We start from the raw sequence: 14,647 nt of genomic DNA, 5'->3' as shown, positions 1-14,647 counted from the left end.
GTTCTCTCAAACTTTCACGAGTGTTTCTATAACTTGATAGAAACACAGAGAATGTGTTTTCTATTTCTTTTAGAAAACACCGCGACCAAAAAAAGGAAAACAACTTGTTAACTTTGATTATCAAAATGTAAATTCTCTTTCCTTGCACCATCATTACCTCAACAGCTCGTGCTAGTTCTGTGTTTCTATCAAGTTATAGAAACACAATTTTTAACCATTCAGTGCGTGTATTTTCTTAGGGCTGTTTTCTAACATGCTCTAAAAAATGGCAAACTCTGTTTCTCCAGCTAATGAGAACTTCTACAGATGATGAATTATGAAAGGACACCTGACCATTTTGGAATCTGTCTTCAGTGATGTCATAAGTGTGGTGGACATGTACAGTTGATATTTAAAATTTAGAGTGACTTTAAATTAAAACTGTTAACTTAGTAAATCTTAACTCCAAAGAAATACAAAAAAGCCATTTACTGGGTAAAGATGAAAAATGTTGACCTGTCAGTTTCAAGTTTGTGTCAGTTTAAAAGAAAGTGCCATTGATAGTACAGTGGAAGTCCGTTAATACAACCACCTTAAGGCCATGGAAAATTGATTGCATAAATGGGGTGATCATATCAAAAGGGTTCTTTAAGTAGGAAAATGACTAACTGAGCTTTTTTCAGGCCAGAATAAAGTGGCCGTAATAACGAGGTGGCCGTAATAACGAGGTGGTCGTATTAACGGGGTGGTTGCAAGGCGGGGTTCCACTGTACTACTATGCTTGAAAATCAGTTTCATGGCAAAATCCACGATTTTGCCAACAAAGACTGTTAGTTGCTCTGAATTTTGAGGTCAGCCCATCAATAGTTATTTTAATTAAATTAAATTAAAATAAACTAAAAACCAAATGACTAAAATATGTGACCCCATCATGTGATTGTTGATTTTGATTTTAGCTTGCCTATGGCTGTGTGCAAACTTTAAGGGTGGGATTTGATATTGTTTCCTTGTACAAAGTTGGAAAGATGACTGAAAACAAGTGGTTGAAGTAAGCAAATTTTTGGTCTTATTTGTTAGAAAGTTACTCAAATTAAAGTTAATTGACCAGTTGGTACTTTAATTTGGAACTTTTAGAATTCTGGGGTCTCTATGTAGTTCAGGCAAGTTACATACCAGAAGAAATCACCATGTCAGGTCTTTTGCCCTTAAGTCTTTGTACCTCATTGGCCCAGATGTCAGTTACAACCCATATTGTAAAATACACTATGCTAGCTGACAATGCGTGCACAATTATCTTTTTATGTTGTGTCTCATGCAAGCTGAATATTTTACCTATAACATTATCCTCTTGCATGGATGGGGTGCAACACTTGCAGAGACTGAGAGGTGGAGAGCCATTAAATATAATAATAAGCTATTTAGCTGTAGCTTAGTCCTTTCAATGCGTTGCTAATAGCATTTGGTATTATAATACACATTGCGTTTGGATAAACAATATCCATATATCCTCCATGCAGAATGTTTTTTGGTTTGAAGACACTTGCCCATCTCAAAATTCATTTTGTTTAAAACTTCCCTTTAAAGTTTTTGGCTTTATTGAGACTTCCCACATCTTCTGTCCAGTACTGTAAGGTTGTGAGTTTGCCATTTCTCAATTTAGTCGCATCATCATGTTGGAAACAGTCGCTGGGGTCCCAGGTATGATAGCTGCAATGGCACGACATTTTCACTCGCTCAGGAAACTTACAAGGGACCATGGATGGATTCACACCCTGTTAGGTATTGTTTCATTTTTTGAATAATTTGAAGCTTTATATAAAAAAATAGCTTTATTTGAGTGTCAAATGTATTTAATTAGCGCTGTTGTGCTAATTGGAAACACTGTAAAGAAATATTAAACAAATAATGCAAATAGAACATATTAAACTATTAAGAATCCCAACTGGTAGGAGGCTGACTAGTTGGCTATTTACATAATGAGGTTGAAGAGTTGAAATCGAGAATACTGAGAACAAATCCAGATAGTGTTGGGATGGTGGGTTTGAACCAAGGACCTCCAGTTTTCAAATCCAGCACTCTTAATAACTTGCCCTCCTCTCTGGCCCATTATTTCACATAATATATGACTGAGAATATTCATTTTAATTATTGCACCATTTGAACAACAAACACATTAAAGAGGAGGCTGAGAATGAAAGAATGCACTTGATGACAGCCTTGGAACTAAAGAAACCTGGAATTCTATTCAGAGGGATTATACTTCTTGCACAAGGTGAGTTCTTTGGTATTGTCTTTTTACAAGAATAAATCATGCATTGGTGACAGTCGCAATTTACATCTTCTAATAGCATTTCAGGTGACGTGTCCAATGTGCTTTAGAAATATCAAAAGGTAATATACATGTTTATTGAATAGCTGACAACAGAGTGGCTTAGAATACACAGCTCAGCTGGTTCTTACTTGTTGTTTTCTTCTTTCTCTTTGTATCACGTCGCAAAACGTATAATTTGCTGGTAACTGTTTATGGAATATATCTATTTCAGATTCCCACCACTCTCTTTTTATTAATGCAAGGTTGTCCCAACAGTAACCACAAGATTATGGAGTCTGTGGCAATAGATACCACCCTTGAAGTCGTGTTTCAACAGTTGCAGTGTGACTGTCATCATCAGTTACAAAATGAATATTTCAGAATAGGCCATTTTCATATTCTCGGGATTGGACTGGAACTAGCTTGCAATGGAGGCTCATGCGGGGAAATAACATTAAAAAGAAATTAATGTGATTTGCATTTGAAAAGACTCTCTTCATTGGCGTCAGTTGCAAGCTAGTTCCAGTCCAAAATTTACCGAGAATACGAAAATGGTTTATTGAATGTGAGAAAACACGTAATTTCTCAGATTCTACTCTGTAGTTCATTTCGCAACTGACTGAATAACAGAGGAGATTGTTGAAAGGTGTAGAACGCCCCTTTGTCTTGAGCATGTGATGATATGAACCACAGGGGACCCGAACACTCTATCAGCAGTGAAAATAAATGTACCATCATTTACTGACTCTGTTCCTGTGTCTTTTTGAGTCGAGTTTAGAAGGGATTTGAGTGAAGCGAAGGCAGTTTACATTTCTGAATATTATCTCATCTGCCGCTTTGTAATTATGATGCTCCGATTACGAGCTAACCATGATTAGCAAAGCCATACAGTACTTTCCACATAAGCTGTGCAGAATAGTGGGAAAGTACAAGTTAAATTTTGTTGTTAGGTTGATTCCTTTATCTTTTTCGCTATTTTCAGGTGTCTTCGTGAACCTTTTCTTTATAGCTTACATTCTCAGCCCAAGGTTTTGCCACAGATTTGTAGGATATCTGGAGGAAGAGGCTGTCAAGACTTATACTTACTGTTTGAAGGTAATTAATATCATTCATGAACTAAGCAACTCGAGATCAATGCATCTGTACAGTGAAAAATCACTAGACAAGTGCAAAATATATAGACTGAGAATAATACATGGACACGCTTATATTTGGAATTTCTCTTCAAGTGTTCAGCTTCATATCTCACATGTGAGTGCGGCGAACAAGTGAGATGTAAAGTTGAACTCCATGTCTACAGGCAATGATGTATTATTTATTATATAAATATACCAATAACGAAGTTTTTGACAATTTTCCGAAGATATTCCAAAAGTTGTTGGAAAGCCGCGCGAACGTTTCCGAACATTTTACGAACATGTCTGAAGATAACCGAAGATTGCCGAAGACTTCCGATGAAGATCCGAAGATGTTTCGATCATACACCAACGAATTTAAGTACAGTTAAAGGGTCAAACATGATTTCAAACATAACGTCATCGATATCATCACAGTGAAATATTTATCGTAATTTTAAACGTCCAATTATGGCTTTTCTCACGGCTGGAAATCCTTTTAAAAAAACTCGCGCTTTAGATAATAAAAACAAATAATATATCTCCGAGCATAAAAAAAAACAGTTGATTTCTTGAACCGTAGCAAAACAGACCTTTTGGTTTTCGTAAAGCGGCAATTAATTGACCTGGTTTTGAATACGATATGGACTACGGTTGGTTGGTCGGTCAGCTAAGGAATGGATCCAAAACCGATGATCCAGGGAAACCTTGTCTGTCAACTGACCTGACTATAGCACCAGTGAGCTAGTAGCTGCAGCTGATGAAGTCTGGGACTCACCCGTACCCAGATCTCCGCCACTATCCACTTTGGAACGAGGCAAAATCTATAGCTGGTTTTGACATGACGTCATTAAAATTCAAACTACAAAACTTTCGACCTTCCTGAGATTTTACTTTAATGAGGTATAAGAGCAGCTGAAAAATAATATTCATACAAATTTTCGCTCCGAATGGGTTCTTGGTTTTGTGATTCACTACGCTTGAATTTCTAAGCTTTTGCGTGACTTGGCATTTACATAACGGCCTAGAGAGCTGTCATGATGGTTAAAAAAGTGACTTATTTCGGGGAATTTGGCCATCTGAACAGTTTATGTCTTAGAAAAAGTATTATTTTAATGTTTTAGCGTTCCTCGAGGGATAAATTCACGCTTTTGTAGCAAAACTCAGTGACAGATGTTTCTGTTGGTTTCCGGCCGCCGTGTTGGTGCCCATACGGATGGGCGTCTCCAAACAAATCTCTATAAATTTGAGTGAAAAATTTCTCCGCATATCTCGCATGAGAAAAATTGCTGTGACCAGAATCTTGGCGAGAGTCTTTGCATATCTACCTTCTTTCATTTCCCAGATTCTGGACTATATCTGTTGCACGGTTTTGATTTTTATTTTGATCTATTTTGAATTGCGTGACACTGGAAACCAGCAATTGATCGCTCGTACGTAGGGTCAAGGAAGTTATCAACACAAGATTTCACCAACAAACAGGAGAATGGTACAACAGCGGACGCTCAGCTGAGGGAACAACTTCTCGCCTCAAGGGAGGATCGAAATTCACCAATCACAGCCCACCTTCGAGGTATAATAATCGGTACTGCGTAATCTGCCGATCTCATCACCGGGGAATGAAATAAATCGGTTGTTTATCAATATTGAAAAGAGAATTGTGCTTTGAATGAGACTAAATGTTTTCTCTTTCATTTCTGCATCCGCTATCGTACTATCTTCTCTTAATTTCCTCTTTCTATTCCTCAATCAAAGTTGAGACTCAAAAGGGTGACCATGGAAAATCTTCTTCTCGATTGTGTCACGTAATTTCGATAACCGTTTTAGCTGTCACGCATTCTTGTGTCTTGTCTGAGTAAAACTCATTTGCTTGGAAGAAGATGTAAAGACTGATGTGGTTTGTGACTTGTCAGTGTGAACGCTGGCAGTTACAAGTCTCATAAATGGTTTTTCATGTGTGGAAATGTGGTTCACTGTACTGTGTACTATCGTATATGTGAAGTTTGTGTTTTTTCCACACGCCATGCAATCTGAGGATTTACAACAAACGAGGTTGGTTTTGAACACTTTTAATACGTAAAGCCCCTTGAAATAACAAGTGTCACATATTTACTTAATAACCTTCACCAGTTCTTTTTTTGTTTTAAAAAGGAATAAGAAATGTTTATCTAAGTGACTAAAAACGACCAAAAATATGCAATACAAATTTTCTTTATAAAACTAGCTTATGCGAACTAAACAGTTTATGTACGAACAAGTTGCATGGACATCAAACTCGTTCCGGGCTCCTGACGGTACGGGTCGCTGTTTTACTTCAGTAGTGCCAGGCCTAGGGCAGTGCAAACGGTCATCAAGAACACGCTGAAGGAAACAGGTGAACCTGCGTTGCACAGGTCAGTGTCACAGCAGCCCACAGCACAATCATCCACTTGGCATTTGGCATTCTCGGCCAGTTTACACAAAGTATCATTGGTGCAGGAGTTGAGCACTGCTTTAGCATCGCCACTTTTGGCCCAGGCTCTCATGCACATATTCATTCCAGATGGACAGGTCGTTTCTTTGCTGCTGTCTTTTTGCAGTTCTTCCTTTGAGCAGTCGGCCTCGCTGCCAATGCAAATGTAGCACTTGAGGGCAGAAACTGAAATGAAATTTGAGAGAGAATGAGACATTTGCAAGAAACCCTTCATGCCCTTGATAAATGAGGTCGCAAAATTTCACGTGTCATCTTTGTGGTGGTTTTGAGTAAAAAACCAAGATAGTAAAGTTTTTGAAGGACTAAGTCTCCTTCAATTATATATGACTAGCTGTAATTAAAGGTATGCTAATAAGAATACGTAGCAATAGCTTTGCCAGTGGGAAAGGATGACATGGTCTCTCTTTGATGCATCATCGACAAATATAAGACGACTGGATACGCAATAAAGAGTTTGACACCACCAAACACAGCCAGCTTTTACATATACTTAGCTGATTAACTGACACCTTCGGGTGTCTTTGAGATGAACAAATGAAGGAAAAAGAAGAAACGAAATGTACGGTGGAAAAATTCTCACGAGCTATATTCCATAAGGATTCGAACTCTTAGATAAATTTCGTTGCTTTCTTCTTTTTTGTTCAGTACTATCTCTTCTGCTGTGCTATACTTGCATAATAATCCTGATGATAACTTAAGGCGTTATTTTGGCCTCGTAAAATTACTTTAAAATTGAAGCAAACCTGAAAATAATAGTTTACTAAGACAGAAAAACACTGAAGAGACAATAAACCATAAAGGAACAAGGATGGCTAAGGATGGAGAAGATTGACACGGATTACAAACGACGAACTTGAAATATTTAAGCTAAACTTTTCAAGATGTGCAAACCGTGACGAAGCTCCGATAAGTTTTGTTTATTCTTGATTGCACTGTTACCATGTGATTACTGTTAGCTATATCTAAGCGTGAACACGGCACCCTATTGGGTATCAAATATCGTATGATTTCGTCATGTGAAGTTTGCCAGACCGCAACACGGACTTTCTCGTCCAAAGTCCAACACTTTTGGTGTCATTTTATCTAGATGTCAAAGTCAAAATTTCCGTGACATTCCTCCCCTTATAATGCGATTTTCGTCAATTATTCAAATGTATTGAGGTTGCATATGGTAGAGTGCAAACATGCGTAATATATTTAGATTGTTCAGAAGAGCTGTTGAAAACGAAGGAAAATAATCAAATACAAGTTTTCTTTTTTTCCGTTTTCATGCATGTTGCTTTAGCCGGAATGGAAGTTGCCAGCCTCTTAAAATCCTTTTTGCAAAGACCTGATTTTCACTCACGGTGAACTTGGGCGGTGCGGAGATGTCTCGTTCTACTCGTGTACAAACCACGAGCCGACGTGACAGTTGATGGCTAATCGGAATTATTGGGCGTTCTGTATTAAGAGCAATGCGGAAAAGAATGTACTAGAAGAAAGATTTCAAGGGTAACTTACGGAAAAAATGAAAAAGAAAACGTTCACAACTGTTTCATTTTAAAACAGGCGTACATACGTTGGTTAAATCGAGAAGTGATTTCTGCTAGCATTTTGTCGGGGCACTAACGATGTGATTGTGATTATAGTGAACACATATTGGTTCATATGTTTATTCACAAGCTTTCGACCGTTGTTGATGCAACCTCCGAGTTTACAGAAAACGATCATTGCTTGTTCAGTCGGACAAGATAACAGTAAGTCTTGCACCCATTGGCAAATGGCAAGATCTAAGGTCAAGACACAAATCTACCGATTTTACAAGTCATTCCAAAGACTTTTACTAATAATTTACCAGATGCACATCGAAGCGCAAAGCGCTGCAGTCACACAACATATCAAACGCACACCCTAACCTACGATTCCATACTTCTAGTAACTTACTAACTTAAAAACTTGACGCTAATGAATCTTTAAGGGCAATTAGTGTAAAGATCAGTGCGATAATATATGGATTTGTTACGTTTTGTTACGTTTTCCTCAGAAAGACACCCAAATGACATTGTCATTACAGTAGGTTATGCAGTTGCATAAAATACAACCTGACATTTCTTTTCAACAACGCTTATTTTTTAAACAAACCGCCTAAAACGAAAACAGACAACGTGGATCAAATCCAGGGCTTGAAGCATTTCGCTCCAGCCTTGGCGGCAGCTTGATGTCAAAACCGATGCTCTGTCAATTGAATCTAGCGCCTGGTAATCGAACCTACGTTTGTTCTTGTAATAAATCCTATAAAACTTTGTTACTGGAAGAGCCGTGTGAAAGATTTGTTTGAAAGTGATCAGGTAGCTTTCCTTAACAACCATGCGATCCAAATCACGAAACTCTCTCATCCCACGAACTGTTGCTGTACTGCTACTTTGAGGTTCGGACTATGATAAAGCAACAATTTGAACTTACCAGTCGCAAGAACTGCCGAGAAAAAGAAAATGGTCTGCAAAAATCCCTTCATTTTGCTTGCTTCTCAATCTCTTGTTCTACTTTGTCCGTGCAAACTTCAGCGAACCAGCGCCCAGAGGAACACAATCTTAAAACGGGCATATATATCATGAGCTTTAACCAATAAGATTGCAGATGTAAATATAGATAACCAATCAGGAGATTCCATCGTCACAAGCAGGAAATTTATATCTTAGAAGGAATTTGGCATTAACTGATCAATCGCGGAAGCATAACTGAACCGTTACCTAAACAAAGGAAGCTGGTTTAACCGTTTTCAATGGATCGCGAAATTCTGCTTTGTTCTATTGTATGGCGTCGTTTCCCCGCCATTTGTTATTATTATTATTTTTTTTTATTTTTTTTATTTAGACAAATCACGTCTAAGAGCTGTACAAGCTCGTTCAAAATACGTACGTGTTTTCCTAAAATACAAAGATTTACGTAATTTACAAGTTATGAAATGTAAAACATTGAAAATTTACTATCATCTGATTCACACCAATTAACTATTAACTAAACGTCAGCACTAAGAATTAAATATATACAGTGAAATTTAAAATCCTAACAAAATAACGGTGGAATAAAATGAGCAAAAAATTAAAAGTCTAATGTTCTTAGTTTACCCTAAAAATGGACAACATTGATGGCCTGTTTCACATTTGAAGGCAGACTGTTCCAGAGCTTCGTACTGATGTAAGTAAATGAGTTCTTCATAAAGTTAAGGTTAAATTTAGACGCACATAAATTAACGCCATTACCTCTGAGATTATATCGCGTTTCTCTGACGCTAAAAAGTCCTTGATGTACTTAGGACCGTTGTCATTAAGACACTTCTATAACAGGATAAGAGATTGCTGTTTTCTCCTGTGTTCTAGCGTTTCCATGTTAATAATACGGAACAGATCCTCGTATAAAATAGATTTGCAGTAACGACCAGTAAACCAGCAAGGACCTAAGAATGTAATAATTAGCATCTTCCATTCACTTGTACTCTCCCCCGGGGACTACAGTATTTTAAATGTGGCAAGATAAAAGATTTATAAAGCCTTAACATTACATTGCTAGGCACAAAACGCCTAATTCGTCTGAGAGCGCCACTTTCGGCGTGTACTTTGTGAAGCTGTTTAGAAATGTGTTCTTTAAAGGACAGCATGCTATCGAGTTCAACTCCAAGAACTTTAATAGTTGGCAGTGTCTCAATGACAGAACTTTTTATGGCTAGGTCATAGTTGTACTTGCAGGGTCCAGTTAGCAATGCTTGCGTCTTTGTGTTGTTAATCAGCAACTGATTCACTTGTAACCACGACGACAATGAATCGCCCAAGAACATCGTTCACCACAAATTCAAGAATCGTGGGCGAGACATCAGAGACATACACAGTTGTATCGTCAGCGTGTAACCTCAAGGATAAATCCGGTACCGTGTAATTTAAGTCATTGGAGAGGTTAAGAGGCCCTGCGCCTAAGAAACGACCGATGATTTCCGGCCAAAAAATAAAATCGGTCGATTTTTATCTCCCAAGCGGAGGTTACCGAATACTATTTAAAAATGAATTTCTTTTGTTTCAGTTTCGCTTCAAACCAAAAATATCGAGCCGCAAACTTTTTCCCTCTGGTAGCAGCAAAATCAGGCCGAAAATAAGCCCCCGCAAAAATCTGCTCAGAAATTACTATTGCAAAGCAAAATAATGAGAAAACTACACAGTGTTGAAGAAAATGGCCTTTTAATGCAATATTATTCGATAAACATCAAAAAACTGCCGAAGCGATTAAAAAATAAAGTTTCAAATATTGCATACTAAATTAGATGGAGCGTTGGAGCTGATTTTAAAATAATTATTTCTCAAAAGTTCAACGCTTTTGAAAGCAATCACAGTGATGAATCACACATTGGAGGGATGTACATCACGTTTCTGGAAAAACATTTTTCGGCCAAAGTATATTGACCTTGTACAAAGCGTTCAAAGTTACCGTGTTTACCGTTGTCCTGCTACTTCGGCGAAACACTTCTCTTTTGCCAATACGGCCGTGGATAGCGTGTTAAACGCCACTTTAAACCTTGCTAGGCATTCAAAGACCATCCTAAGTAGAAGGACGTAGAATTAAAAGAGAAAGGAAGATGAAAAATACGCAGAAAAAGAAAATAACTCGAAATTACCATCTGCTAACGAAAGTTGAATCTGGAAAATGTCGTGGCGTGACAGCGGCCATTGACGTCATTTGTATAAATAGCGGCGGAATCCAAACGAATGTACAAATAGGAAAACAATTTTTCACGGCCAGAAAACGTTTAGTGGAACATTGTTATGTTATTTTTCACAAATGATGGTCACTCAAAAAGAAAAACTTCCCCAACCGCCACACCGTTTTGGCCGCAGCGTGATCTGAGTTATGGGGTCACGACTGGATCCCCAGCCGCTGACCGCCCGAAGGACATTGCAGACTCGTTTTCCCACGCTCTTGCGACTTGACGTGACAAATGACGTCAATGGCCGCTGTCACGCGACGACATTTTCCAGATTCAACTTTCATTAGCAGATGGTAATTTCGAGTTATTTTCTTTTTCTGCGTATTTTTCATCTTCCTTTCTCTTTCAATTCTACATCCTTCTACTCAGGATGGTCTTTGAATGCCTAGCAAGGTTTAAAGTGGCGTTAAACACGCTATCCACGGCCGTATTGGCAAAAGAGAAGTGTTTCGCCGAAGTAGCAGGACAACGGTAAACACGGTAACTTTGAACGCTTTGTACAAGGTCAATATACTTTGGCCGAAAAATGTTTCTCCAGAAACGTGATGTGTGTCCCTCCAATGTCTAATTCATCACTGTGATTGCTTTCAAAAGCGTTGAACTTTTGAGAAATAATTATTTTAAAATCAGCTCCAACGCTCCATCTAATTTAGTATGCAATATTGGAAACTTTATTTTTTAATCGCTTCGGCAGTTTTTTGATGTTTATTGAATGATATTGCATTAAAAGGCCTTTTTCTTCAACACTGTGTAGTTTTCTCATTATTTTGCTTTGCGATAGTAATTTCTGAGCAGTTTTTTGCGGGGGCTTATTTTCGCCCTGATTTTGCTGCTATCAGACGGAAAAAGTTTGCGGCTCAGTGTTTTTGGTTTGAAGCGAAACTGAAACAAAAGAAATTCATTTTTAAATAGTATTCGGTAACCTCTACTTGGGAGGTGAAAATCGGCCGATTTTATTTTTTGGCCGGAAATCATCGGTCGTTTCTTAGGCGCAGGGCCTCTTAAGCATGACGTTAACGGAAGGCGGCAAACGGCAAAGTATGGCAAGCCGTTTGTAGCAAAATTAAATCCTTGCAATATATGTTTAATCCTTTAAATAACGGTTTTATTTAAAGATAGAAAAAGGCATTCAATCCAATGTAAATAAAACTTTTGGTTCAATTCAATCTTTAAATTTTCACGATTCAATCCAATACCTAGAATATTGATTCAATCCAATACCTAAAATATTGATTCAATCCAATACCTAAAATATTGATTCAATCCAATACCTAAAATATTGATTCAATCCAATACCTAAAATATTGATTCAATCCAATACCTAAAATATTGATTCAATCCAATACCTAAAATATTGATTCAATCCAATACCTCGAATATTGATGCAATCCAATACCTGAAATATTGATTCAATCCAATACCTAAAATATTGATTCAATCCAATGCCTCAAATATTGATGCAATCTTCCTGGGCCGAGCGCGGCCAACAGGAACGAGAGTAACTGAGCACTAGAGAGCACTGAAAACATGGCGGGCGTTTAGAAGTTGAGTTTCCTAAGTTTCTTGCAGACATCTTGGATAAAACGGAAATAATTTTTGAGAATTTTGACTCAGAAGTTGGAATCATGGAAGACCATTTCTTAAAATTCCTGTTGAGGTGTTCGAGGAACTTTGAGGACTAGGATTCATCTGGACAACGATAACAAAGATGATTGGAGTTTGGAGATGGACAATTCACAGAAGATTGACAGTGTATGGCTGAGAAGATATGAGGGGTTTCAACAGCTTACCTGATAAGGAACCGAAATCATTCAAGAGTATGGATATAATTTCATTGCAGGTTTCTTTAAGTCCATTGGGTTACGGGTTCAACGGAGAAGAATAAGAGAAAGGTTAGCAAAATTAGATCCCCAAAATACTGTCTTGAGATGGGGTGCGTAAATTCGCTTTGGCATCTGGATGGACATCACTCTCTGATCCGATGGAAAATACTAATTCGGCTGTATAGACGGATTTTCTCGGAGAATAATGTTTTGAAATGTAGTGCCAACAATAAAGCAGAAACAGTTCTTGAATTGTTTCTGGATGCCGTTAAGAGAGACGGAGAATTTTGGCCTTCGAGAGTACGAGTAGATCATAGTGTTGAAAACGTTGGTGTGTGCGATACAATGGAGCAGGTTAGAAGAGAGGAGAGGGGCAGCTTCACTGCAGGGCCATCAACACAACCAACGAATTGAAAGATTGTGGGGGGATGTTTCCGTTGTGCTTCCCACTTGTACTTTTACACTTTTTGTAGTATGGAATTGTCAGGCATCCTGGACACTGATAATTCAGTGCATCTTTCCACCTTACACTTAGTTTTTCAACCAAGGATAAACCTTGCTTTTTGCCATCTCACTGAAGCTTTTAACCACCAAAATGTAAGAACAGAAAAAAAACTGGTTGCCATACCAAATGTGGCTTAATCATATGATGCAGCCTGAAAACCCCCTTTCAAATGGAAAGTCATATGATTTTGAATACTATGGTGATGATCCTGATGGTCCAACTCCATTGGACAGTGATAACAATGTTCTAGTTGAAGAAATTGACCTGGGACAACATGATTCAGTGCAGTCATTTGTATTGGAAAGGCTAGATCCCTTAAGATAATCAAGTCAAATGGGAGTAGACATCTTCCAAGAGGCTCTAGAACTAGTGACAGTTAAACTTGGGCAACTGACAATTGCATAATACTACATGTGTGTGGGCTGGGTAAAGGAGATTATGGCCCTTAAAGTATTTTTGCAACTCAATTTACAACAGAAAATCTCACCCTGTATCAAGTAAATTATTTTCTCATCTTCCTTTTCATTGATATACAAAACTCAGAAACTGCTTGAATTACAGAATGCCTAACCGTTCTAGCAACACAACTAAACTGAAGAGAAATCAGGGCGTTTGATAACTGCCATGTGCACTACTCTGCCTTGTAGATTTTTCAGGTGCTTATCAAAACAGATGTTAAAATGATAAGTTAATAATGATGGTGAATTTTAATTTTAAGAAAAATTCTGAGTCCCCGACAGGAATCGAACCCATGACCTCCCAAACACCGGGCGGGCGCTCTATCCACTGAGCTACGAGAACTCATGGAGAGCGAGGTCATTTAACTGAGTTAAAATGTTGCAAGGTTAATTTGTTATCTTATTTTCAAAAGTACCCAGGACACAAGACTAACCTCTTGGTGCACTGGCGTAATGGCTACTAACAGGACTCATGTCACTAGCCAAAACTAACTTTGCACCAGCCAGCCTTTTTCATACACAGCTTCACTGACTTTTTTATAAGAGTGGTCAATCTTGGACATTTCTTGTTGCATCTAAAATGTTAATAATAATCACTAAGAAAATTTCACTCCCACAAACACGAATCCTGCTTTTCTTGAATATGCTTATGTTCAATCTCTGATGTACTTTTATCAGTGTTACCACTTTCTTTTATCTCCCTTTAATAGTTAAATATTTATCATATGCTTATTAAGGCAATTATTTCCATGAAATCCACTCATAGTTTCCCTGTTTTCATTAGTTTCTATTCTCTTCAGTTTTACTTTGTCAGGATAATTCTCAATTTTGTTTTCATCCAGTAGACCAATACTCCATTCCATCATGATTGTCACAATGGCTAGTGAAAGTGCAAAATCTACTATTCAAAACTGAAATGTTTGGCTAGTTGGCAGTAGTGTTAGCCTTGAGCCCTGGGTACCCGATAATATTCACAACAAATTGGTGCCATGTTTGTCATAGAATATCAAGAAAAACATCGTTTTTAGGAAAGAAGTACCACATGTGGGTTAAATAATGCAAAACATGAGACAACAACATTGAAAAACTTAAAACACATTCCAATGTTCAATGATTGCTGTCTTGTGAAATGTAAAGGTTCTTATTTCAAAAATAACTTAAAGCCAGGTTTACACAAGCAGTTTTTGTGAGAAACATGTTTGACTGTGCACACGGCACAGCAAAAATTTTGTTTACATTTCAAAGTTTGGT

At 37.8% G+C, this 14,647-nt stretch overlaps 2 protein-coding genes across 2 annotated transcripts in view; one reads left to right on the top strand and one right to left on the bottom strand.

Moving 5' to 3' along the window:
- LOC145488155 (uncharacterized) overlaps positions 1-14,647 on the top strand; it is a 50,011-nt gene that overhangs the window by 3,731 nt on the left and 31,633 nt on the right. Inside the window, exons 4-7 of the mRNA XM_081466956.1 lie at positions 936-1,027; positions 1,640-1,758; positions 2,159-2,251; positions 3,273-3,385. Of these exons, the coding sequence (XP_081323082.1) occupies positions 936-1,027; positions 1,640-1,758; positions 2,159-2,251; positions 3,273-3,385 (417 nt within the window). The remainder of the gene's footprint in view (positions 1-935; positions 1,028-1,639; positions 1,759-2,158; positions 2,252-3,272; positions 3,386-14,647) is intronic.
- Positions 3,572-11,635, bottom strand: LOC145488159 (uncharacterized). Its single transcript, XM_081466961.1, has 2 exons — positions 8,321-11,635; positions 3,572-6,043 (listed from the first exon to the last, which is right to left on the bottom strand). Exons 1-2 carry the CDS (start codon positions 8,370-8,372, stop codon positions 5,715-5,717), a joined length of 381 nt encoding a protein of 126 aa, XP_081323087.1. The 5' UTR covers positions 8,373-11,635; the 3' UTR covers positions 3,572-5,714.

The sequence above is a fragment of the Orbicella franksi genome, chromosome 5 (genome assembly GCF_964199315.1).
Source record: "Orbicella franksi chromosome 5, jaOrbFran1.1, whole genome shotgun sequence".
Classification (NCBI taxonomy): Eukaryota; Metazoa; Cnidaria; class Anthozoa; order Scleractinia; family Merulinidae; genus Orbicella; species Orbicella franksi.
The sequence above is the reverse complement of the archived record's forward strand: the minus strand, read 5'-3'. Positions and strand labels throughout refer to the sequence as shown.

Bases quoted from the DNA above. Each gene is read 5' to 3' on its own strand.
- LOC145488159 (XM_081466961.1), bottom strand. From the start codon at position 8,372: ATGAAGGGATTTTTGCAGACCATTTTCTTTTTCTCGGCAGTTCTTGCG. The intron at 6,044-8,320 runs GTAAGTTCAAAT...ATTTCATTTCAG, and splicing joins CTCGGCAGTTCTTGCGACTG to TTTCTGCCCTCAAGTGCTAC.